Source organism: Lichenostomus cassidix, chromosome 3, assembly GCF_008360975.1.
Source record: "Lichenostomus cassidix isolate B80296 chromosome 3, HeHo_3.0, whole genome shotgun sequence".
Taxonomy (NCBI): Eukaryota; Metazoa; Chordata; class Aves; order Passeriformes; family Meliphagidae; genus Lichenostomus; species Lichenostomus cassidix.
The window spans coordinates 109,048,592-109,072,768 of NC_139483.1; the positions used below are offsets into that span (position 1 = coordinate 109,048,592).

Sequence of the window (24,177 nt, forward strand, 5' to 3'; positions counted from 1 at the left end):
CCAGGGCTGCCAAAGCTCAAATAGCATTTGGACAACATTTTCAGGCACATGATGGAGATTTTGGGATTGCCCTGTGAAGGGCCAAGAGCTGGATTTGACAATCCTTCTGGGTTCCTTCCAACTTAGGATGTTCTATGATTCTATGATATTTACAACAAAATATTTCAGTCTTCGAATTCTCTTCCCAAAACATAATTGGGTGAAAACTATCAGGATTATTTCCTCAAGCCCCAGTTATTCCTGAAAATAGTATCATTAATCTTCTTGGGCACTGGAGTTGGGTTGTCTCTAAATAGATAACGTTTCAACCCTGGAGATGATGAGAAGTACAGTTTGCAGTTTGTCCAAGATCTCCATGCACAGAAGATGAAGAGACAATAAGGCAGTGAAATTCACACTCAGTAGAAATATGGAAGCAGATTTCCATAGTGAAAAAATTCACTTTGAGTGAATTGCTTAGGAAAATCAGTCAAGAAGAGTGTAATTTTTTTTAACAGAAGTCAGGCATTTCTTGTGAAAAAGAAATGCATTTTCTCAAGAAATCAACTATGCAGGAAATTTCTTTGTCATTCCTATACTGACACCACTGGACTTTACTGGCCTTCAGTGTTTTCTGCTTCAAAGGTTTTCTGAGTTCAAGGGCTTGATACAGAATTTAAACACAGAATTTAAACATTCAGGATTGAATGTCCACTACCTTTAGGGGGAGTGAGGAACTGAAATATCACTATCCACCTTTGTTAAAGGGATTTATATAGTTATTATATACCACAGGGAACAGCAAATCCTGACTTTGATCAAATTTTCTCCTTGTTTAGCTCTCTGCAATAACAATCCCCTTGGCTCTTGGAAGGATACCTGAGTGGTGATCTGAGGTGCAGCTCTGTGTTGTTCACAGACTGGATAACAGCCACTTCTTCCTGCTGCTGTGCATCTCCAAGGCCTGAACTTCCCACCAGGATTTCATCACCAGGTTGCCAATCCACAGGTTCCTGGAGCACTAATCGTGTGTCACTAGCATTAGCTGATGATTCCAAGTGTGTGAAAACTACTTTGGGCATCCAGCCTGCAAAGAATAAGTAAAAAAAAGTTTAAAAAAGTCAATCAACTTTAAAGAAAAATAAAATAAATTAACAAAAAACACCCCCCAAAAAAAAAAAAAAAACCAACAAAAAGAAAGCAAAAACCCAACAGGAGCAGCATTCTCCTGGTTCAAGGCCAGGTTGGATGGGGCTCTCAGCAGCCTGGTCCAGTGGAAGGTGTCCCTGCCCATGGCAGGAGGCTGGAACAAGATGGTCTTTAACGTTCCTTCTAACAAAAACCATTCAATAATTCAATGACTCTATAAAATCTGTGTATAACAAGCCCCAGCAATGAAAAATCTTACCCTATAACCCTCCTTTCTTCACTTAATGAAGTTTGCTTTAACTTTTGACATTTCCTTCTCCCCAGCAGGCTTTGGAACAGATTGGTCCAGTGAGATCCAATGCACAAAACACCATCAGGGGAGAGCATGTTCCTCACACACCCACTTTTAGAATACTTTTCCTTCCCTCCCTTGCAATAGATCATAATTTACCTTTAGCCCACAGCAAGTTACTGTCCTCCCTGGTTGTACTGCAGGAAAGTAATAACAGCAGAAATCACTGAGGGTAGAGGTTGCATCCAATAAATCATTTTCAAATTATTTTAAGCAAACTTCTACGTCCATATCTTGTTTACTTTCTTGTTCCTTATACTCCAGTGTCCTTATTAATTATATTCTGGTGTCCCAACTATTTCCATAATGAAGATGGAAATAAGGAGTAGCACCTCCAAGACAATAAATTCACAACAGAATCAGAGAAGGAGGAATCCAATCTTTATACTCTTTTATCTTGAAGTATATGGGAGCACCTGCTCTCTGTGTCAATGATGGGCATCTAAACCTAGCTGAGATATTTCTGGCCTATTACATTTTCTTAAATGAAACTTAAAATTTCTCAACGTCCAGCTAAGAAAATCTCCCAGGCATCCTTCACTTCAAGGTGTTTCAGTTTAAATCACAAACTGTTTTGGAAGGCGTCAAAGGGATCTCCTGCCCTTCAGTTCAGCCCTGGTGAGGCACATCTGGAGTGCTGTGTCCAGCTCTGGGCTCCTCAGAACACGAAGGACATGGAGCTCCTGGAGTGAGTCCAGAGAGGGTGACAAAGTTGATGAAGGTCCTGGGACATCTCTCTGGTGAGGAAAGGCTGAGGGAGCTGGGGCTGTTCAGCCTCAAGAGGTGACAACTGAGAGGAGACCTCATCCCTGTCTTTTCCCATCTGCAGGGAGGGCTCAGAGCAGTGACCAGGCTCTGCTCCAGGGACCAGCAATGGCACAGGAGGAACAGGCAGAAACTGATGCCCAGGAAGTTCAGTGCCTAGATCTGGGCTGTGCAACAGGTAAATAAATTACCTGTTTGAGAGGAAAAATGCTTAAAAGACCAACAAATGTGGTGTATTTAAATTATTTCTTTGCCCAAAATGTACTGCTAGCAGAAATACTCCAAAGAGCTGAAAAATAGATGAATCTGTGTAACTCCTTAATTATTGAACTAATTTTTAATAATTAACTATGAACGGGTTGGGAAAAAAACCACATCTTGAGATCTAAAGCAGAAGTGACTTCATGTTAAAGGTACAGGACAGAGCCTTTAGACTCAAAACACTGTTTCAGGCAAAGAAAGAATTGAATACTTTACTAAATGACTTAACAGAACATCCTTAAATATGGAGCAGCCTAGAAATGCAAGGAACTTGAAAATTAATTCAAAATAAATTAATCACAAATCTTAAGATCAAGAACATCTTGGCACCAGGACCATGGTTGTGCTTCCTGTTAGAAACATGATGTGAAGTTGAAGTCTTGTATGGACCAACCAGGTGAAATTATCGACAATGAGGCAATTCTGATGTGTACAATGCCACTCTTGAGGAAAAACAGTATAAATTTAATTTCTTATGGCCCTTAACACAAAACATTTCATAAATCTATGTGGGATGATATATCACTTACCTAGCTGGTTTCACCCAGTACTAAGTAGTGATAGGATACCAATAGCTACTGATAGAAGTAGAAAAGGCCTTAAGTGATGAGAGGAGAGATTTAGATTAGATATTTGGAGGAAATTCTCAACTCAGAGGGTGGTGAGGCTCTGGCACAGGTTGCCCAGAGAAGCTGTGGCTGCCCCTGGATCCCTGGAAGTGTCCAAGGCCAGGTTGGACAGGGCTTGGAGCAGCCTGGGATAGTGGAAGGTGTCCCTGCCTGTGGCAGGTGTTGGAATGAAATGAGATTTAAGGTCCCTTTTAACTCAAATCATTCTGTGACTCTAAGTAGTTCAACAAGAGATGTGAATTTGACATTTACAGAAATATCTCACAGTCACATCAAAACTCAGGAAACTCAGCAAGTTTGTCAGGGCAGACTTGCCTCCAGGGTCACAGAAAAGTCTGTCTACACTAAGCAAAGCGTGAATTGTACTGAGCGCCGTAGGTTTGAACAAATTAGGCTATTATTTACAGTCCTTTGATTACAAAATACATGAGTGTCATTTCCTCTGTACACTGGGTGACTCAAGAGGTGCTGAAAACTTGAACTGGGTGTTTGATATTCATCTCTGTTCACCCAGCTTTGAAAGCCAATGCTGCTACAGTTGGAAATACTGAAATAACGGGGTTTGAAAGGAATTACTACAGAGCAAGGAGAGGCTGCTGCAAACAAATTAGGAGACAAATCCTGTAATCAATGGGGAAAATGGGCTCCTGGGGAGCCTGCAGAATCTGAATCACCTAGAGGAGTTTCTCTGTCTCGCTGCAGGCACAGGAGAGGTGTCTCCTCATTCAGACCAGGGGATTGCCCCAAAGTGACTCCAAAAAGCACCTGAGTGGCCAAGGAGCCTTGGAAGCTCCAGCTGCCCTCATCTGTGGCTGTTTTTAGGGTACAAATTTCCTCAGAGCTGAAGGATGCACAGTTCTGTGCTCACCTCATCACTGATTCCCTCCATGAGCACAAGCCCAGCTTCTCTGACAACCTTCAGCACTCCAGAGCAGAAAGGGAGAGAGGGAGAGGCCAAAAAGGAGTGTTACTGATCTCAGCTGGGACAGGCCACTCCACATCCCACTGCTCATCACAGTGGGAAATTCTGCTTCAGACAAAACACCTTTGAAATCTCTATTTGTCAGATCACCTATGAAATACTGAAGGGATCTTTTACCCATTCTCTGCACATTTTTTTAAAAATCACCTCTTGCCCACTGCCTTAAAATGTATTCCAACTTCCACTAGAAGAGAAACTTGGATTGACACTAATCACAAAAGGAGGTGCATAATTGATAATTTATTTTTTTATTTAAAATAAGGTCCACCATGCTGGAGAGGTTGGAACTTGAAGATCTTTATGGTCCCTTCCAATCCAAATCATTCCATGTTTCTAGGTTAGGCACTCCACACATGCAGATGGATAGCTAAGGTCAGACCTAATGGGAATCTCTCTTCTGGATACAGACAAGTCCTACCAAAGTATTCAGTTGGGTTCTTCATTCCATGGAAACATGGCTGAGGCCTCCAAGGATAAAAATATTAATCTCATTGTACACAAGGGAAGGTGTGGAGGAGATGAAAAAGGGTTAAATGGCTTGTTTGGGGTAACACAAGAATCTGGGATAAAGCTGGGAAGGGAGTTTCCACTGAGCCAGCCCAGTTTCTCAAAAATCAATCCTCTTGTTCCAGGTAGGAACAGTCCAACACATCTGAAAATCAACACTTGGGCTCTTGCTGGAATTTTCAGTCATTCCTCACTCCTCAGGTATCAGCTCCAGGGGCAGGAGTCCTGCAGCTACAGGAATGCCTTGTGCCATCTCAGTGAAAAGGAAAACTGAATCAGTTTAAAGAGATAAACCCAAAAGCAGATAATTTGTCCTGGTCCAAGGAGAGATAAAAAACAAAAGAGGAGGTCACAGCTCCCTGAGTCACCTCCAGCTCTCTGCCAGGACACCATCAAGCACTGATATCTTGATTACCTTTTATTACCAATCCTCCACCCTCCAGGGTATCACTTTCCAGCCAACAATTTTCCTTCTAACAGAGAGTAATCCATTAAATTCCAGTTTGTTTTCAGTTGTCAACAGTCACAGCTTGTACACTTCTATTCCTGTTGAAAGGAACTTCTGCCTTTACATATTTCTGTTTAGTTACATGAATTCCGCCTTAAATCTACGGGGTTAAGAACTTACGTGACAAGAAGAAAAGTTGCTTTCATGGAAAACAGGTGTGCCTGACCTAAAAATGAGACTTTTTGGAGTACAAGTTGTTACATAATTTTAGACACCCTGGGAACCTCCTAAGCAAGCCACATCCAGAGTCAGGCAGAGCTGGAGAATTGGGTTTACACACAGGAATATTGGTACAAACTGGAATCTTTGAATGGGTTTTAAGAGGACTGGTTCCAGTACTAAGCCTGCCATGGGTCTGTTGGTCTTTCTCCCAAAAGTTCTTTAAAAGTTTTTTAAAAACTTCCTTTTTTATCATGGGGCAGCAGGCTTTGAACCCTTCCTCTCTGACACCCCAGACCCTGCTGCATTTCATCTTTGCTCCTATTAAGCACAAATTAATTAACTCAGTTATAAACACACAGTTGTTTGTGGTGTTGACAAACTATAAAGCTCTTTTACACCTTTTGACTGTTTATTGGTGCTTTAAAGTTGAGGTAATGAGATCCCTTTATTCCACAAAAGGAATTTACGAGAACTGCAGGGCTCAGACACAAAATCTACTTACTGGGAATGTACAAATTGCACTGCAGATAATCTGTCAATCTGCTGCAGCTATACTGTAAATCTTTAGTGTAAATAGGAAAAGGAGCTTTCAATTCCCAGGAACAAAGTGAAAAGAGACAAGCCATTTTCCTACCCTCACCAAAAAAAAGGAAAAAGAAAAAAAAAAAAAAACTTTGCAAGAGAAGTTAATAACATAATTCAAAGGATCATAACTATTATTAAAAAAAATATATATATACTCCCAACTATGGTAGGCAGTTGAAACTAGAAGACTTTTACCATCTCTTCCAGCCCAAACCATTCTGTGACTCTATGATTGTCTCTGGTAATAAAATACCACACACTTTCCTGCAGCATTTCAGGTGTCAGGCTACCTAAGGAATCTAATTTCCTCTCCATTGTCATAATTCCTTATTATTCCCTCTTCCCAACCAAGTTGCACTTCCTAATCTAACTCAGCTTGGCCATTCCTAAAATCTTCAAATGTCAAAGTGATAAGTGGCAATACAGCCATTGGAAACTGCTGCTTCAGGAAAGAGATGAGGTTTTAAAAATATATTTTTTGATGCAGGACAAAGATTTTTTGCTGCTGTTGCTTCAGTTAATAAAACAAACCATAAAAATAATAATGGATAAAATTCCTTAAGCTAAAAGGAATAGAAAATTTTTTCTAGAAATTCTCATAGTCAGGATAGCACACAGATGTGTTGCTACAGTTCTCTGTGGCCAAATGGATCTTCAAGTGACAGATCCTTACTTAAGGACTAGGAAAACATATTTTATGAACCTGGATTTGATAATTTTTTTTAAATGTCACAGCTACCTCAGCTCTAGCAGTGACCAGTACAGGCACTGCCCATAAAGGGTAGAGAATCATGAAAAAAGAATGAAAGCTGCTTTCCTATATTTTCAAAAGTGTTAAAAAACATTTGCTTGAGCTGTGAGCTGTCAACCCTCTGGACCTGAACACTTCAATCTTATTTTTGCTCTCTGTTAATTCCAATCCTAGGTTTATTCCCTAAGCATTTACACATTTTTATTTTATTTTGCAACGAGTTTGTTGGGTTGTCTTTTTTCCTGCTACACAACTTAGAAAGACAGGGATGTCTCTGCCTGGAATTGGGAGCTTCATTTCCACCCCCGTGCAGTCCTGCAGGACTCACTGCTGTGTGTGGGCAGCTCCAGGGGAGATGCAGAGAGCTTTCCTGCCACAGCCAGTGCATGGAGCTTTTCATCCCAGCCCCGAGGTAAAATGGAAGGTCCTTTCTCATTTATAACTGCTCGTTAACCCTTAGGACACCCAAGGGTTTATCAGCTCTTTGACAACAAGCTGCAGAGGACCACACTGGTATTTTAGATGGGCTTAAATTGTAGGTTAGAATCAGTCAGAGAATAGTTGGGGTTGGAGGGAACCTTTAAAGGTCATCTAGTCTAGGTCCCCTCATTCTGTTGGAGGAGCAGGAACATCTTCAACTAGACCAGGTTGCTCAGAGATCCAACCTGATCTTAAATCTTCTCTCAGTGAGCAAAAATAAAAAAATCTGACATCATCCAGGCAAGAGGACAAACTAAATAACTTTTATCTCCTCCACTGGGAAATATCCTTGAAAGTGACCTAGTGCTGCTGAGTATCTCCTATTTGTGAAACTACAGTTTTCGCTTAAAGCATTTCCACCTAAATATTTTTCAACAGCACCCTGGGGAAAGCAAGGATTATCATGTCCTTTTCCTAAGTGTTCAAGGTGAGGTTGGACAGGGTTTGGAGCAATATGGTCTAGTGGAAGGTGTCCCTGCCATGGCAGGGGGTGGAACAAGATGAGTTTAAGGACTCTTCCAACACAGAACATTCTACGATCTCTCTAAGGATGAGAAGGGCTTTGTGATTCAACAGATCTATAGAAACTCTCACCACTGCCCTTTACTGACAATTTACATTGCAGACAAGGTACCTTCCCTGTGTGCTGTCCCATAAGCATACAAACTTGCAAACATTCTTTTTAATCAGAATTTAAAAGTCACATTGTTAAGTCATGTCAGTCCTGAAAGCAAGGGGGAAGATATTCCTGCAATGCCATTGCATAAACCAAAATCCATGCTCCACACCTAGAACGAGCTCACAACCAAAGTTACCAGGCAGGAAGAGGTCTTTAGCCAGACCTCAGGAGCAAAGAGCTCCAGCTGAGGCAACCAAGGACAGTGGATCCTGAAGGGAGCTGCAGACAGCTGGTGACACTTTGTGTGATTGCCAGTTCATCTCCCGTGCTGCTGTGAAATGAGACAGGGAGGATCTCCCTGCAGGAGTGGGAATGTGGGGCAGCACAACCATTTCCAGGCTTCCCAATCAGCTTCCTACATCTCCAAAATGTGATGGAAAATAATTCAACAACAGGAAAAATTAGGGTGAGCCCAAAGGGAGCATCCCTGCCTGACTCAGCCTGCAGCTCTATGGAAAGCCAAGGCTGGCTCCAGGCCTCTCTGTTAGGCAAACTTTACAGAATCACAGAATCATTTGGCTTGGAATAGACCTCCAAAGTTGAGTCCAACCTGTGACTGATCCCTACCTTGTCAACTAAACAGGAGCACTGAGTGCCATGTCCAGTTGTTTTTTGAACACCTCGACCACCCCCCTGGGAAGCCCCAAACTTTGGAGCCTTTCTCCTGCCTGAGGTGGAAATTAACCCTGATATTGTTACTGGGCGTTCTCTTCCTCCAGCCAGTAGCCTGGGTTTTGCTGGGACCAAAATTGGAAGAAGTATTTTGATGTTATATTCAAAAGTTTGATGGAGGCAATTATTTAATATATATAAAATGCCTCCACATTGGTAGCAACCCACAGACCTGCACCCTGTCAAGAATTACAAGGTAATATATTAGCTATGGTCTATTTATATATTCTGTTCTATTCTGTTCCAGAATATCGTATGTATTATGTTATACTGTATTACTATCTTTATTACTTATATTATTATATTATAGTATATGTATATGTATATATGTATTAGTGTCCATCTCTTTGTCCCCTTAGCATCATATTATCCTCATTAAGGTCAGCACCAACACACAAATCAACTAATTTAAGCTTGAATCAAAAATAATAGATGCATTTCTGTCAGAAAGAAGGGCAAACTGTGAAAGACACAGCAGCTTGCCCTGAACCCAAGCCTTTTTTTTTTCCCCCATCTGCTAGGTCTTTAAAATCTAATGGTCATCTTATATTTGTGAATAAGAAAGTGAAGGCACCAGTCATTGTACATTAGTTACTCCATGGGAAGTGCCTAAGTGCAGTTTCTTACCCCTGGTGAACACGAGGGGATTCAAGGCAGCTCAGCCTTCTGTTCCAGAGCCATCTGCTTTAATGCATCATGTTAAAGTCAAGGTCTTGGAAAGGAAAAACACTGTCACAGGAGGCAAAAAGCCTCCTGCAAACCCCATGCAGAATAACTGGCACCTAAGGAAAACACCAGCCTACAGAAGCAACCCCAGGTGTAGCAGAGATGTGCAAATCAGGAAGTTCAGGTAGTGAAAAATAATATTTATTGAATAGAAGAGCATTTTAGAGAAAAAACATCTTTTCTCTAACAGATCTCTGCACCCTATCTTGAATCCCCCTGCTACAGATTTTTTTCCCCTATTTTTTTTCCCCTGGGAAGCTTTTCTTTTTAATATGTGAGTAAAGCAGAACAAATTCTCTCATGTTGTCTATGATCTCTTAATCTCAAACTCAGCACAGATACATAACACTGCTTAATGGAGGCAAAGCAAGAGGCATTTGATTAAATGTTTGATCTCTGGAGGAATGCACAGGCTCTGCAGAGCACAGTGCACAGCTCACAAATATTTTGTGTTTTATTATTGATTAAAAGCAATTAAAATTAATAATTGGTTCAACTGATAAAAAATACTTTTTTTTTCCCTGAGCTAACCCTGAAAAAGTATCAGATTGCTTTGGTTGCAGAGAAATCTGGAGTAGAAGTCATGCAGATTTACCTCTATGATATAATTTTCTCCATTGCAGGTGCAGAGAGATTCTTTGCAGCAGGACTAGCCATGGCTTTAGAGCACTGAAATGACTGCTGACACCCCTGTTTAAATTCTCCTAATTATAAATAAGTAAGTTGTTAAAACAAAACGCTCAGGACATTGTTTTTTCTTTATCACACACCTTTTACAATCTGGACAATGTGAATGCAGCATGTTTTTAAATTGAAGTGTAACATCTTCAATCAAATTGGAGGGATAAATATTATTAGTCAAAATTCAGGGAGCAGGCTCATAGAATCACAGAATCACAGGAGGTTTTGGCTTGGAAGGAACCTTAAAAATCATCCAGTTCCAATCCCTTGCCATGGGAGGGACACTTTCCCCTAGAACAGGTTTCTCAGAACTCATATCCTGCATCACCACAGTGTCGGCACAGACAAAGTTTTAGATAAATGCCTAAAAAAAATGTTGGTCTTCTTTTGGGAACAGGCACAGTCTGCTTTGAGGGGACACAATGGAATAATGAGATCAGCTACACAGGACTGCTGAAAATGGAACTGAATGGGAAAGGCCTTTACATTTTTTCCATGTGTGGCAATACCTCTGCTCTGGAGCCAGGCTGGGAGAACTGGGGAGAAGGATCCAGGGAGAACTTAGAGCCCCTTCCAGTGTCTAAAGGGGCTCCAGGAAAGCTGGAGAGGAACTTTGGACAACAGCCTGGAGTGATGGGACAAGAGTAAATGGTTTTAACCTGAAGGAGGGTGAGTTTAGGTAGGATATTGGGAAGAAATTATTCCCTGTGAGGGTGGTGAGGCTCTGGCACAGGTTGCCCAGAGAAGCTGTGGCTGCCCCTGGATCCCTGGAAGTGTCCAAGGCCAGGCTGGACAGGCCTTAGAGCAACCTGGCCTAGCCAAAGGTCTCCCAACCCATGGCAGGGGGTGGAATGAGATGATCTTCATGGTCCCTTCCAACCCAAACCACGCTGTGATTCCATGATAAGAGTGTTAGGACCACAAGTTCAGGCTGTCACAAGGACAGGTTGAGTGTCCTCAGTTGTGATGCAGCATCTCCACTCACTCTGCTTTGCACCCAATTCCTGTCCCCCCTCACCATCCATTGGTGTCCCCAGTGTCCCTGGGAAGGACAAAAGCACAAGAACAGCCAAGGCCACCACGCTAAACTTCTGTCCCGAAGCTTGTCAGGAGAGTTTCTCAGGGAACAGAACACGAATGGAGCTGGAGACAGTGATAAATTTCCCTTCTGAACAATCAATAAAACTCTCTCAGCCCTGCTCAGGCCCCTTCTGCAGATGCAAGGGCCATAATTACATTGTCAAAAAGTCGAGTTGCCCTGGCTGACTGAAACCCCCTCTCAAAGTGACAGGTGATTGACAGGCAGTTTATGGGTGGCACACTCTGACTGGCAGGGGAGTTGGCTAAAGCCAAAGGCAGCAGTGAAATTTCCCAGTCTGCTACAACTACCAGAGCAAAGGACTGCCACTCATGAGGGAATTGTGGGAAACCCTTAGTCATATTAACATATCAAAGTAAGGAGCTGACAGCGCTTACTAAACAATCTGAACCCAACCAGAGCTGCAGAGCATCCCCCAACATTCCCAGTCTGAGAGAAAAGGAATTAAAATGCACTCAGCCCTGTCTTTGCCAAGACAGCCAAGAATTTGGAAATCTGCTTATTTAATGATTTTGATCTGAGATAACATATATATTCGTGTATATAAATGTATCTCACAAATGTATATTGCTGAGCATGTCAGCCTCTTTCATATATATATATATATATATATATATGAAAAGGGCTGTCATGCTCAACAATTTGTTCTATACCACAGACCACACTGATGCTAAATTGAAGACAGAACAGCAGATTATTTTTTCCATGTAAGCAATACGAGCCCAGTAAAAGACCCTACTGCTCTCTGTCATGTTTTCTAGCAGGCTTCCACTGCTTCAATGCTAAATTGCAGATTACATGGTTTGAATGAACAGTAATTGCAGCCATGCACTGGGGCTGCATGTTGTGAAGAGCTTAAAAGTGACTTCATACCTACTCTGGGTCTGTTGAACAAGAAATTGATATGAATTCTTGAATAAGAATTGGTTTTGAATAATAGTAGAATAAGAGTTGGTGTTGTTCAGCCTGGAGAAGAGAAAGCTCCAGAGAGACCTCAGAGCTCCTGCCAGTGCCTAAAGGGGCTCCAGGAGAGCTGGAGAGGAACTTGGGACAAGGGGTGGAGGGATAGGGCCAGGGGGAATGGTTTCAAACAGAGAGAGAGCAGGGTTAGATGGGATATTGGGGAGAAATTCTTCCCTGTGAGGGTGGTGAGGCTCTGGCACAGGCTGTCCAGAGAAGCTGTGGCTGCCCCTGGATCCCTGGAAGTGTTCCAGGCCAGGTTGGATGGGACCCTGAGCAACCTGGGATAATGGAAAATGTTCCTGCCCATGGAATGGGGATGGACCAGATGGTCTTTCATGTTGCTTCCCACACAAGCCTTTCAACAATGCAATAATCTATTTAAAAAATTGAAACCAAGAGATGTTTCCACTAAGGGTGAAGCCACTTTTGATTCCACATATGTCCTTTCAGGTAATACCTGAATTGCAGATCTCATCTTCTTGTTTTCCCAGGGAATAAAGACTCCCTGGAAATTATTGCACTGAGTAAAACAGATGAAATATCGGTGAGAAAATACTCCGAGGTACTGATGTGGATGTCTGAGTCTACCCCCCTCCATCACATCACCAAGGTAAGAATACAAAATGCACTTTGCCCTGTTTGTCTTCAGTTTTGTGGGTGATAGAGTCACCAAGCCAGAGATGACACAGGCTTGGAGTGGGTAGGAGAAGCAGCACAGGAGGCACAGATACCCAGAGTTGCTACTGGCTTTTCCTTCATTGCTAGAAAACAAAAAGCATGAGGGTTCGTGCTGTAAAGTGCTGACAATCTAAGGACAAAATCCTGGCTTACAGGGGTCAAAACGAGAATAGAAGGACACTTTGAAGTAGCAGAAGACACAGAAAGTGAAGCAGGAAAAGCTGATATCAGGCAAATTCAAATCAGACATTTCAATACTTTTCTTTAAAAAGGGAAAAAAATAAAAATGGATGATTAAACAAATTAATCCCCTGGAAAAAGCCTCTAAGGAAAAAGCTGGTTTCTGTCCCCCTTGACATCCTCAAAGACCAAGTCTTTCTGGAAGGCAAGCTTTAATCTAAGGGGAATTACTGAGCTCAGGGCTGGGATAGCTGTGAAGCTCAATGGCCAGTAACGGAGAGTCGATTCAGCCAAGATGCTCTAATAGCCCTTCTTCACAGAGATCCTCCAGGAAATGGGGTAGAAATGTTCTGCAAAGCCACTTCACTGAACTTATTGAAGCCTTTTACAGGGAGTAAATAATTGAGCTTTGCTGTGTCTCGATGAAGGGCACCTGAGGTGGTGCTGAGGTGCAGCTCAACTCCCTTAGCCCTGCCAGGAGCTCCTTCCCCAGCCTCTGCTCACCTCTCCTGATTCAGAAAAGCATCTGTTCACCAGCTCCTCTCCAAACCTGACCTCTCCTGACCTTGCTGGGCTCCTGTGAGCTGGCAGGATGATGGCACAGAGTCACAACTCACTCCCTGCCTGTGCTCAGATGGTACCCTCAGTGCCTGACATCATTTTTGACCAAAAGCCACACATCTCGGTGCTCAGACAGCAACATTTCTGCCTGAAGGGCACAGGGTGGAAGTTCAAGCCCTGCTGGAGGGTGTGAATACCCACCAACAGGAAGGTTGACACACATGAATGGAAGGAAGGGAGATGAGACATTCAGATGGCTTTTCTTTTTCTTTTTCTTCCCCATCTCTATGACACTCAGAGCCTTTAAAAATAGCCCAGTAGTTAAGAACTTGAAAACTGTGTTTTGCACCAATGTTTTGATTCATGCTGAGTTTGGACTTGAATTCCATGCCCAAACTCCTGCAACAAGAAATGTCCATTTTATACCTTTATTTCATAGTCTCCAAAAAAAGCTCCATATCTGAATTCTTCCATGCCACCATATAAGTATGTAAAGCTGCTGGAGCAAGTCCAGAGGAGGCCACAGAGATGCTCCAAGGGTAGAGCCCCTCTGCTCTGGAGCCAGGCTGGGAGAGCTGGGGGTGTTCAGCTGGAGAAGAGAAGGATCCAGGGAGACCTCAGAGCTCCTGCCATTGGCTAAAGGGGCTCCAGGAGAGCTGGAGAGGGACTTGGGACAAGGGATGGAGGGACAGGACACAGGGAATGGCTTCCAACTGCCAGAGGGCAGGGAGAGATGGGATACTGGGGAGGGATTGCTCTCTGTGAGGGTGGTGAGGTCCTGGCACAGGTTGTCCAGAGAAGCTGTGGCTGCCCCTGGATCCCTGGAAGTGTTCCAGGCCAGGCAGATCAAGGCTTAGAGCAACCTGGGATAGTGGAAGGTGTCCTTGTCCATGGCAGGGAGTGGAATGGGATTGGCTTTAAGGTTTCTTCCAACCCAAACCACTCCATAATTCTATGAGAATCATGGCCAAAGTTTTGTCCATATATTTTTCTTCCAAAAACCTTTTTTGCTTATTTTCTTTGTTTCGTTTTCCGTTATTTATTTGTCCTCTGCTTTTGACAAGAAGAGAAAAGTACTCACCATGAATGGAAAGGGTCCCATTTCTCACTGCCAGGAACTTGACCCCATATGGAAATAACGGTGGAGAATGGAGGCTTCCATAGAGATAAATGTGTGCTCTGTGATGGAAAGGAGCCTCAGGGGATCCCACCTGGAGCTCTCCTCCATCAGACACCAGGATGTAATGAGCATGCAGTTCTACAGGTCCTGGCCCAGTGAACAAGAGTTTGCCACCTGAAGACAAGAGGAGAACAAAATACAATAATGGATTCCAGTCAGTTATTTGACAACAGTCTGCATTTCTAGACTTGAGCAAGGCTGGTCAGCCTGGGCAGGCTCTCCAACCACAGTTGAAGGAAGCTGTGTTTGGAAAATCCCAATTTTAACTGACTCAGTCACTTAATGTCGAAAAGGGATATTCCTACTTAATTTGTATTATGTTACTTTTTAGATTAAAAACTACTTGCAACTGGAAGAGGGGAGTGGAAAATGGTTTTGGAACATAAGAACTGGCAACTTGTTTAGCTCAGTGGTTGATTTAATCCTGCAAACTCTTCCAGCTGCTGTTCAAAACCAGATGCTTTCAAACACAGCTTAAGACATATCTCCCTCTTGGCTGGCTGTGAGTTGATCTCCCCATCCCATAAAAACCTCATTTTAATCCCTAATTAGAGGTTAGCTTTGCCTCAAAGCATAAGGTTTCATCTTCTTGCCAACATTTTCCTCCTACCGACTATTAGTATAACTGGATAAGATTTGCTGGTATTAAAGAAGTGGTCCTTGGAATCTTTGTGATATTTGGTCTCAAGAACTTCTTGAAGCAATGAATTCTGTGGGTTAAATGCATAGTGCATGAAAAGCCATTTCCATCCCCCCTTTTTTTTTTTTTTGGACTCAAACTCTTCAGTTCTGTCAAATGTCTTCCTTGTTTTTGCCTCGTGTGAGCTGGAAATCCCAGTCTGTCACATCAGGATGCTTTATTCCATTATCTCCTTTCATCTTTCCTCTGAAGGACACTGTCACTTCCTTTACAAAGGATGTGAACAGAGTGGACTCTCCTTCATTTTGTCCCACTGCACATGGGATATGCCTTGCCAGGTCAAGCCATGTTTCCCAGGAGCTAGTAGGGAAATTCCCAAAGTCTGGAAGCTTCACACCTCTGACAAAGGATGTACCACACTCCCTATGTGTGAAATAGCTGATAATTTTGTCAGCTCACCCCAGTGGGCAGCTTGCTACTGGTGGAAGAAGTTTTTAATGGTGATCTCTCTACCTACCACACAGTTGGATCTCCTCCCTCACAATTTCTTCCCTGTGAGGATACTGAGACCCTGATTGATTGCCATTTCTCACATTGTACTCAACCTGATTTCCTTTTTTATTCTTGCATGAATGGGCTTTCTTTGTTTCATTAATTCCTTAAGCTTATGGCAAAGTCGTATAACTTAGTCCTCATTTCTTAGGCTTATAACAAAGCCAGTATTTGAAGAGAGACTACTCATTAAATATTTTCTTTACAGATTTCATTGCTTTCCACATAATTTTTTACAGAATGTGCTTAATCAAAGAAAGAGATAAATCTCACATTTTTTTGCTTAGAACCACTGGGAAGCACAGGTTTCCTCTCAGAAACACCAACTCCCCCATGTATAAATTATCTCTTTCCCTACACATACTTTTCTGTATACAAATGTATTAGTGTTGAGTCTTTATATAGTGGGTTTACTGCATAGATTGTAATGAATCAGTACAAATTTCAGCTTGTTTCATGTAAAACAACACAAGATATCTGACTCCAGCAGCAGTTTTAAAGCTCTTGAATGAGACTGAACCTGTTGATTTAAGGTGTATTCTTGAAAAAATATTTAATGTTTTAATTCTATTAACATTATTTGGCAATAAATGAACTGCTGGTCCATCTTCCTCTTGAAATATAATTTGCCATCCTGTTCCTTCAAATACTGAGAACAGAAATATTTATTAAATACTTTTGCCTTATAGCAGCAGTGTTAATAATTTTATCACCACAATCTATAAATGGAACTGTAAATCACTGCGATTTATTTCACTCCTAACATAAAAAAAGACATCTTCCCTAAGGTCTTTATTGACTTCCTTTGCTCTGTTCCCAGTGAAATACAGTCATTTCTGTTTCCACTTCTCTTCATACAGTTTTTAATGAGTATTTTAATTGCTGCCATGCTGTACCACTGAACCAGGAAGGCTGGTAGCCAAAGCTGTCCTGTCTTTTGATTGCAAAATCAGTTTTATCCCAAACGAGTTTTCCAAAGTTTCAGTCACATTTTGTCCATTCCAAATTTTCAAGCTGTTGATCAAAGATTTTCCACATCTTTAGTGGATTTCTGAGTGTCTGATAAACTTGGTTGCTGCTGACTGCTCTGCATTAGGTCCAAGTACAAGCAAGAGTCCCACCACATCCCAGGAGCAGCAGGAATTCTGGCAGGAGCTGTGCACACCTGGCCTGCAATGTTGGCTTTTCCAGAAGGAAATCAGAGTAACTGAGGTCGGAAAAGACCTCTAAGATCGCTGAGTCCAACCATTATCCCAGAACTGTCAAGTCCACCACTAAACGATGCCTCCAAGCATCACATCCACACATTTTTTGAACACTTCCAGGGATGGTGAGTCCACCACTGCCTTGGGAAGTTTATTAAACTGCTTGAAGAAATTTTCTAATACCTAATCCAAACCTTCCCTGGTGCAATTTGAGCAGCAGAAGGCCTTATTTTAGGAAGAAATTCTTACCCTATGAGGGTGATGAGCCACTAGAACAGGTTCTATGTGGGACCTATGTGGCTGCCCTGTCCCTGGAAGTGCCCAAGACCAGGCTGGATGGGGCTTTAGGCAACCTGAGATAGTGGAAGGTGTCCTGTCCAGAGCAAAGGGGTTGGAACAGATGGTTTTTAAGGTCCTTTCTAACCAAACCATTCTATGATTATGTGATTTTCTATGATTATGTGACTCTTTTGCTTTCCTTTAGAAGCACAGTCAGACCCAAAATGTAACCCTAGAAAACTGGTTACCCTTAGATAGCTACACTTGTGGTCACTCCACAATGCTGTCATCCCCTGGATCTTTGCAAAGCTTCTGAAAACCTTCCAGGACCAATCCAAAAGGCATTTGGTCTTTGGGAGAAAATACAGTGAAAAAAGTAAAGTTCAGCTGCTGAGGATAAAAGAAGAGCAGCACCACAGAAAAGAAAGCATTAGGAAGGACTCATTTAACCATTTATCAAGTCTGTGTGTAAAACAAACTCTGGCCAAACTTACAAATTCTTCTGTCCAAAAATTGCATATTGCCCCACTAACCCTCTGTGGTTTTCATTGGGTCAGAATAAATATACAGCTGCTGCTTTACAAGGTTGTCTTCCCCTTTTTCTAAAAAGAAAATAAAAGTTATGCTTCCCTCTTTTATTGCACTTGACCCCTTCTCTGAAAGCAGAAGGCAGGAATATTGCTCCACGGAGCCTTTGGCTGTGACCCTCAAATTGTTTGTTATGGCTGTGCAGGAAAGCAAAGTCCTACACATGACCTTGAGGGTGATTTTATAAAAATCAATCAACCACTGTTATGATGGCCTCCCCACCAAGCAAAATAAATACAATTAAGCCCATAATCACTTCTGTACAGTAATGTGCAAATTCAATGGGTCTCTTTAGGTGGAATGAGGGAGAGAGGGGAGAAATATGTTGAGGCTATTTGATACTTTGTGAGAACATCAGAAGCACCATTCTTCTCAATTAACCCAGCAATTAGCCTCCACCTCTGCACAAACAGAAAAGAAATCTTTCTTTATCTGTCGTTACCAAAGGGGAAAAAAAGAAAAAAAAGACCAAAAGAAACAGTAAAAACAATGCAACTCCATCTGTCCCACAGGAGGGGAGAAGCAGCCAGACCAAATAATTTTTTTTAAAAGGAATATTAAAAAAAACAAACCTAATAATAAGGTGGGAGGTTTAATCTGCTGAAAGAATAATTACACCACCACTGGTGAAAAGAGATTTACCTCCTGAAGTCCTTGGGGAATGGTGGAGGACATGCTGAAAAGTAAAGGATTTGGAAAGGATTTGGAAAGGTTTTAACAATTTTCTCTGTCAGGTGTCCTGGACTGAGTCATGCAGTAACACAGCCCAGGTATCCAAAACATTAACTATGGAAAGAGGCTGCATCATGCACTTCTGAAAAAAAAAAATAAATAAACCAATAGTGATGGAGTGGAGGATTGGGAGGATTGGTGTGGGGAGTTTCTCCTTGCCTCTGTCATGAAGATTGACACTTGCAGACAAAGCAGCTTATATGCCTTCTCAAAAAATCTCATTTTAAATAAAAAAATAATTCTAACACAGATATTCTCACAATGCATAAAAGCAGTGTTGCTATCTCTCATTTAGGCTGTGATGTTGAGTGTTTTAGAGATTTCCTGAAACTAGAGGGAAGCAAAGTCCCCATTCCAGAGTACCACATTTCACGTGTTTCCTCTTTCAGAAACCTTCACTGTTATCATCTTTTGAGGCCACACTTTGCGTTCACTTTTAATATAAGATGTTTTTCCTAAAGAACAGTTCCTTAGGGAGTTAGGATAAAAGTAACATATTTATATTTAGTTCTACTTCAGATATTCAGTGCCACTTCATGTTTGATTAAATTCTACTTTTTTAATGTAAAGCTGAATACAGTGTTAAAGCAACCAAACTATAAGCATGGTGCTGGGTAGTCATAATACCTTTTATTTTTGTAATCAAGCACTAGAAAAGTATCACCAAAATGGTTTTATATATGACTACTGTCATAACCTTCAACTAGCAGGAAACTTCCTCTGCATGGAAGGGGATTTGCAGATTGAAAGCTCATCCCCTCACCTGGACTGCTCCTTCACATCACAGTGCAGGGCAGATCTGCTCTGGTTTTTCCATGACTATGAATAAAATCCCCACAGCCTTCAGCTTGCTCTCACCAGCTCCTCTCACTTGGTGTTCCACATGACAAAGCCACAGAATCCCCCATGAGACAAGCTCAGGCTCAGATGTTCTATTCCTGGCAAGCATCCCTGAGTGGCAAACAGCAGGATGTCACTGCCAGAGCTGGAACAGCTTTGCTTGATCCTGTACAACCACAAGGCTGCAGTGTGCTGGCAGCCCTCTCACTGCTCATTCTCCTGCTCCAAGGGTGTCTCCAGTAGGGCATCCAAGCAAGGAAAAAAATCCCAAAGCAACTGAGATCTTGCTGCGTACAGGAAGAGGAATGCAGAGTTTCTGAGCTTTTAAAAAGACAATTATTTCATGGATCTGTCACCTGCACCCTGTTGACGTGCTCACATGACATTCTAATGAGTCATAAAGGTTGTTTGCAGGTTGGACCATGGCTGAACAAGATGAAAGAGGGAATTTTGCTATACTGCCTCCATCCCAAAGGCTGCTCAAATCAAGAGTCCAAAATTCATTTTCCACCTCCCTGAGGATGTTCCTCCATGTTCATAGCACACAGGTACTGATCCCAGATCAGCTCTGAATTCAAATGCCTCTGTATTTCCACCAGGACATCACTAACACACTCAAAAAGGTAGGCTTGTATTCCAGCATTTTGTTGGATGGAGGCCTTAATCCGTCCCTGGGAGAGGAAGCAGCAGCTGCTTCAGTACTCTCAGACAGAATTCATCTCCCCAGCCTGACAAGCCTTTGTATTTTGGCTTGCTGTGCTCACAGCCATCTGTTCAGATGGCACATGCTCCCTTGGAAGCTGATCAGCTCTTCCCTCAGCACTCAGGAACCAGGCAAAGGCAATTCAGATTGGCAGCCCAGAAGGTGCTGCCATAGGTGTATCTCCTTCATGGAACTCCTTCCATTTCTTCAGCTCTCAGCTAGCCTTGGAGATACTTAGCAACACCTTTGATGGATTTGGAAGAGGAGACCTGACTTGGTGAGGAAGAGACATGAACACTCCAGGGTGTCATCTAGCACGTCTAACATCATCTGGGATGCAATGGAGGAGCTTCCAGGCGACCCTGGTGAAGGCATCAGGTAAACACCACTCACAGAAGTGTGATGGAAAAAAAGGGCCTTGGGCTGTTATTTGAAGTCCCCAAGTGACAGACATTCATTTGGAAATGAATTTGGAAATTCTTCCCTGTGAGGGTGTTGAGGTCCTGGCACAGGTTGCCCAGAGAACCTGTGGACTTTCCATCCCTGGAAGTGTTCAAAGCCAGGTTGGACGGGGCTTGGAGCAACCTGGGATAGTGGAAGGTGTCCCAGTCTATGACAGGGGGTGGATGAGGTGATATTTAAGGTCCCTTCCAACCCAAACCATTCTGTGATTCTGTGATTCCCTCCTTCCATGACAGCAATTAGAGGGAGATGATGCTGCCTGGGGTTTCTGCTAGGTCTCTGCCAAAGCTGTGTTCAGTTCTTTGGCCAGGATTAGCTTCCCCAGATCTGCTCATCATGCAACATCCCAGAGGAGCCTCAAGAGCTGCTGAAATTGCAGCAAATCAATTTAATTGCCAAGTGAGAGCCCTGGGAGTCCAACCTACATCCTGTAAGCCCATCTGAAACATGATGGTAAAAGAAACCTGCAGCCCACACCCAAACATGAACCAGGGTTTGCAGCTGGGAGAAGATCTGAAAAAAACCCACACCTTAAATTGCTACAGATTCAAGACCTTAAAACCCTTCCTTCAAGAATGTCCACCTCTGCAAGTTGCACACTAATGGACAACACTGAATTCCTGCAGAAAAATGTACTGACAAATAAAGAACTGATGCCTTTCACTGGTTTTCCATGAAAACAGCCAGGATTTTAAAGCTCTGAGACTAATTATTGAAGGATCACTGTAACAATGTAAGAAAATATCACACAGTGACAGAGAGAAATAGGGCTGACTTTTCTTCCTTTTAAATCTCAATTAAAAAATACATTGGATGAAATTTCCCATTAGCTGGTACTATTTGTACATCCCATGTTCTTTCTTTAATTAAAAAACATGCTTATTGCAATACTGCCAGAATCACTTTTACGGTATTTTAATTGTAATGTCTCTGCCTGATTAAAAAAAGAAAATATGAACTGGAAACGGCTTGTAAAAAAAAAAAAAGTATCACAATGCATATCCCAAATGGATTGATCAAAATGGCACAGAAAACACTGTGACACGAGCAGGTTCCAACTGTGCCTACTGACAAGGGATTTAAAAATGAGTTTAAGGACTGGTTGATGCCATAGAGAAGGAAACAGAGGGAAATGCTTTTTCCTTCTTTCAGTGAATTAAAACCCAATCTTTATCAGCAGTGGCTGAAGCAGTGTTTATTTGACAACTATTGAAGTCAGTGTATCAGTGAATATTTGATGCTTGTGGCTAATAGCATCAAAGACGAGGAAAAGACAAGCAAGATCAATATCTGTGTTTTCCCTACCCCCAGATTAACTCACAGGATCCATTCTGGCCACAGTCTGGTCAAATTCTGGATTACAAGAAATTAAAAATATTCACAGAAGCAGAGAATCAAAGGAAAACTGCACGTGGCACTCAGTGCTCTGCTCTAGTTAACCAGGTGGTGTTTGGTCAAATGTTGGACTCTGTGATCTTGGAGGTCTTTTCCAACTTAAATGATTCTTTAAGTGAAATTGTTTTGATTCTTGTACTGGAAAAGACTCAATCTTCTGCCTCATGCCTGCAAGGGTGGCCACCTTAAAATTGCCATTGCAAGACCAACTGCCCAGGTAGGGATCTTCAATTCTGCTGGAGTGCACTGGCAGTGTCACCCCAAAATTCATCTCCAAGGAACTCCTGAAAAAACAGGCAGCTTTCTTTTTTGTCTCCAGACCTCCCTACACCACTATAATTTCAGACAAAGGCAACAACACATGTCTGAGATATCAACCCATCAAACACAAAGAAGTTTCTCCAGTGTAAGCCCTGTGCAAAGGAAATTCCCATCTGTCCTGGGTTATCATAAATATTTCCATACTCGTGATGTCGGGATTACAAAAATAACTGCAATCTGCTGAACATACAGAATTATCTACAGTCTGTCTATCTTGTATCTCTTCCCCAATCAGTCTTGTCTGAGCTGTTTCACAGCCTGACTATTAAACTTTCCACTCTTGATATCCACATGTTCATGCTCTGCTTGTTGAGGAGGAGGGAGGAACTGCTGAGCCCTCATGGCAGTAAGCATAACCCAGCTGCCTAATCCTATTTTCCTATTGCTTTGACCCCCAGATCTTCTGCCCAGACAGCCTGGTCATTCCCCAAACCACTATATGATGGGGTTATATGTTAATACAGCCAAAGAAAGGTCACTTTAAGGCTGCACACGAAGTTGATGTCCTTGTTATGACAGTTCTTCAAATAATTCCTGCAATGTTGAAATCATCAAAAGAAGAGAACACAGGGACAATATTCAAAATCCTCATGGTGTCCTAAAATGGGGAATTTCAAGAAATGGGCTGCAAACATGCACTGGGTTTGCTGCATACAGCACCAGAACATGGGCAGTGTAGCAGCAGTGGTTTCAGCAGCATTACAGCCTTTTTTGCCATCCACAAAGCCTTATATTTTCACCTTAGGAGTGCACAGACAGGCTGATGCTGAGTCATGAAAGCCAAAGGGAGCAGAGGTACAATTTAATCCCATTCTCCAGCTCCAACTGAGAAAAACTCTCCAGGTGGAATAGGAATGGGACATTTCAATCAAAGCACATATTTACACCTACCTTAGGGGTTAGGGGTTTACTGCCATGCCCATCGTGCACCTGGGGCAAGGGGTTAATTATTTGACATTCTCACAGGGTTGGTAGATGCTGCTGTGAGGGATCAGCTGTGATTCAGTTTGAGATGGGTGTCTATAATTCCTGAGATGAACAAGTCTTTGATGATGTGTGTTTCTATAAGTACAGGAGCCTCAACAACTCCCCTGAGCTGGAGAACTTAAAGAAAGAGAAGGTGAGGAAAGATAAATCTCAGCCTCATTTCAGAGTAGATCTCAGCATGTCTTGATTCCAAATCTAACTGAGGGCAAACAGACAGAGAACTCATGGAAGTGGGAGTGGATGCAACAGGCAACTTCACGAAGCTCAGATAAAAAATTTCCATGCAGGTTATGGTTTCTAAAATGTTTGGTCCCTCTGCTTGGTGTGTGACAATGGAGAAAATATTAGCATCTAGAATATTCTAACGCTGCTTTTCTAACTGAATTGACATTATAAAGCAGACTTCTTGGAAAACACGATAAAGAGGAGGAATGATTTGAATGTCAGATGAGCCAAAGCCATAAAGATACTGCTCCAGACTTCATTAAATTCAATCAGAGCTCCGGTAGTTCATGAGTGCTGACTCATAGATCAAATGAGCTTTTGAAGAGGTCCAAAGTTCAGAGGGTTTCTGCTCCAATATTGTGCCCCAGTTCTTCACAAAGTCAGTCCCTGAGCCCCAAAATCCTCATCCAGATTTGCAGCCAAAAGCCTTTCTGACCTGTGTCCTCTAAAGTATGTCATAATCGTAATGAGGTTAAGAAGATTTAGGGTTTTCACTGGGGAAGAAAATTGTGCCAAAGTGCTTCACCTTTTTTTAATCTCAAGTGTTCAGTTGATTTTTAATTTTGTTTTTAAACAGGAATGATGTCTGATGTAGCAATTCTTGAAAACCTCTGAACCTAGGCTGAGCAAGTTCAATCAGTTTTGGAAATGCTCTCATGATAGGCATAAACTTGAAAACTTTTTCTTTATAGAATTATCATTCAAATTTCAATGAACAT

The 24,177-nt window shown here is 42.2% G+C and overlaps 1 protein-coding gene across 3 annotated transcripts in view; it reads right to left on the reverse strand.

The window, feature by feature from the left end:
• The window catches only part of PKHD1 (PKHD1 ciliary IPT domain containing fibrocystin/polyductin), a 233,383-nt gene that overhangs the window by 131,295 nt on the left and 77,911 nt on the right, over nt 1-24,177 (reverse strand). For all 3 annotated transcript variants that reach the window (XM_085057091.1, XM_085057090.1, XM_085057092.1), the window contains exons 38-39: nt 14,431-14,643; nt 859-1,066 (exon numbers count right to left, since the gene is read on the reverse strand). In XM_085057091.1, coding sequence (XP_084913217.1) covers nt 859-1,066; nt 14,431-14,643 — 421 coding nt within the window. The remainder of the gene's footprint in view (nt 1-858; nt 1,067-14,430; nt 14,644-24,177) is intronic.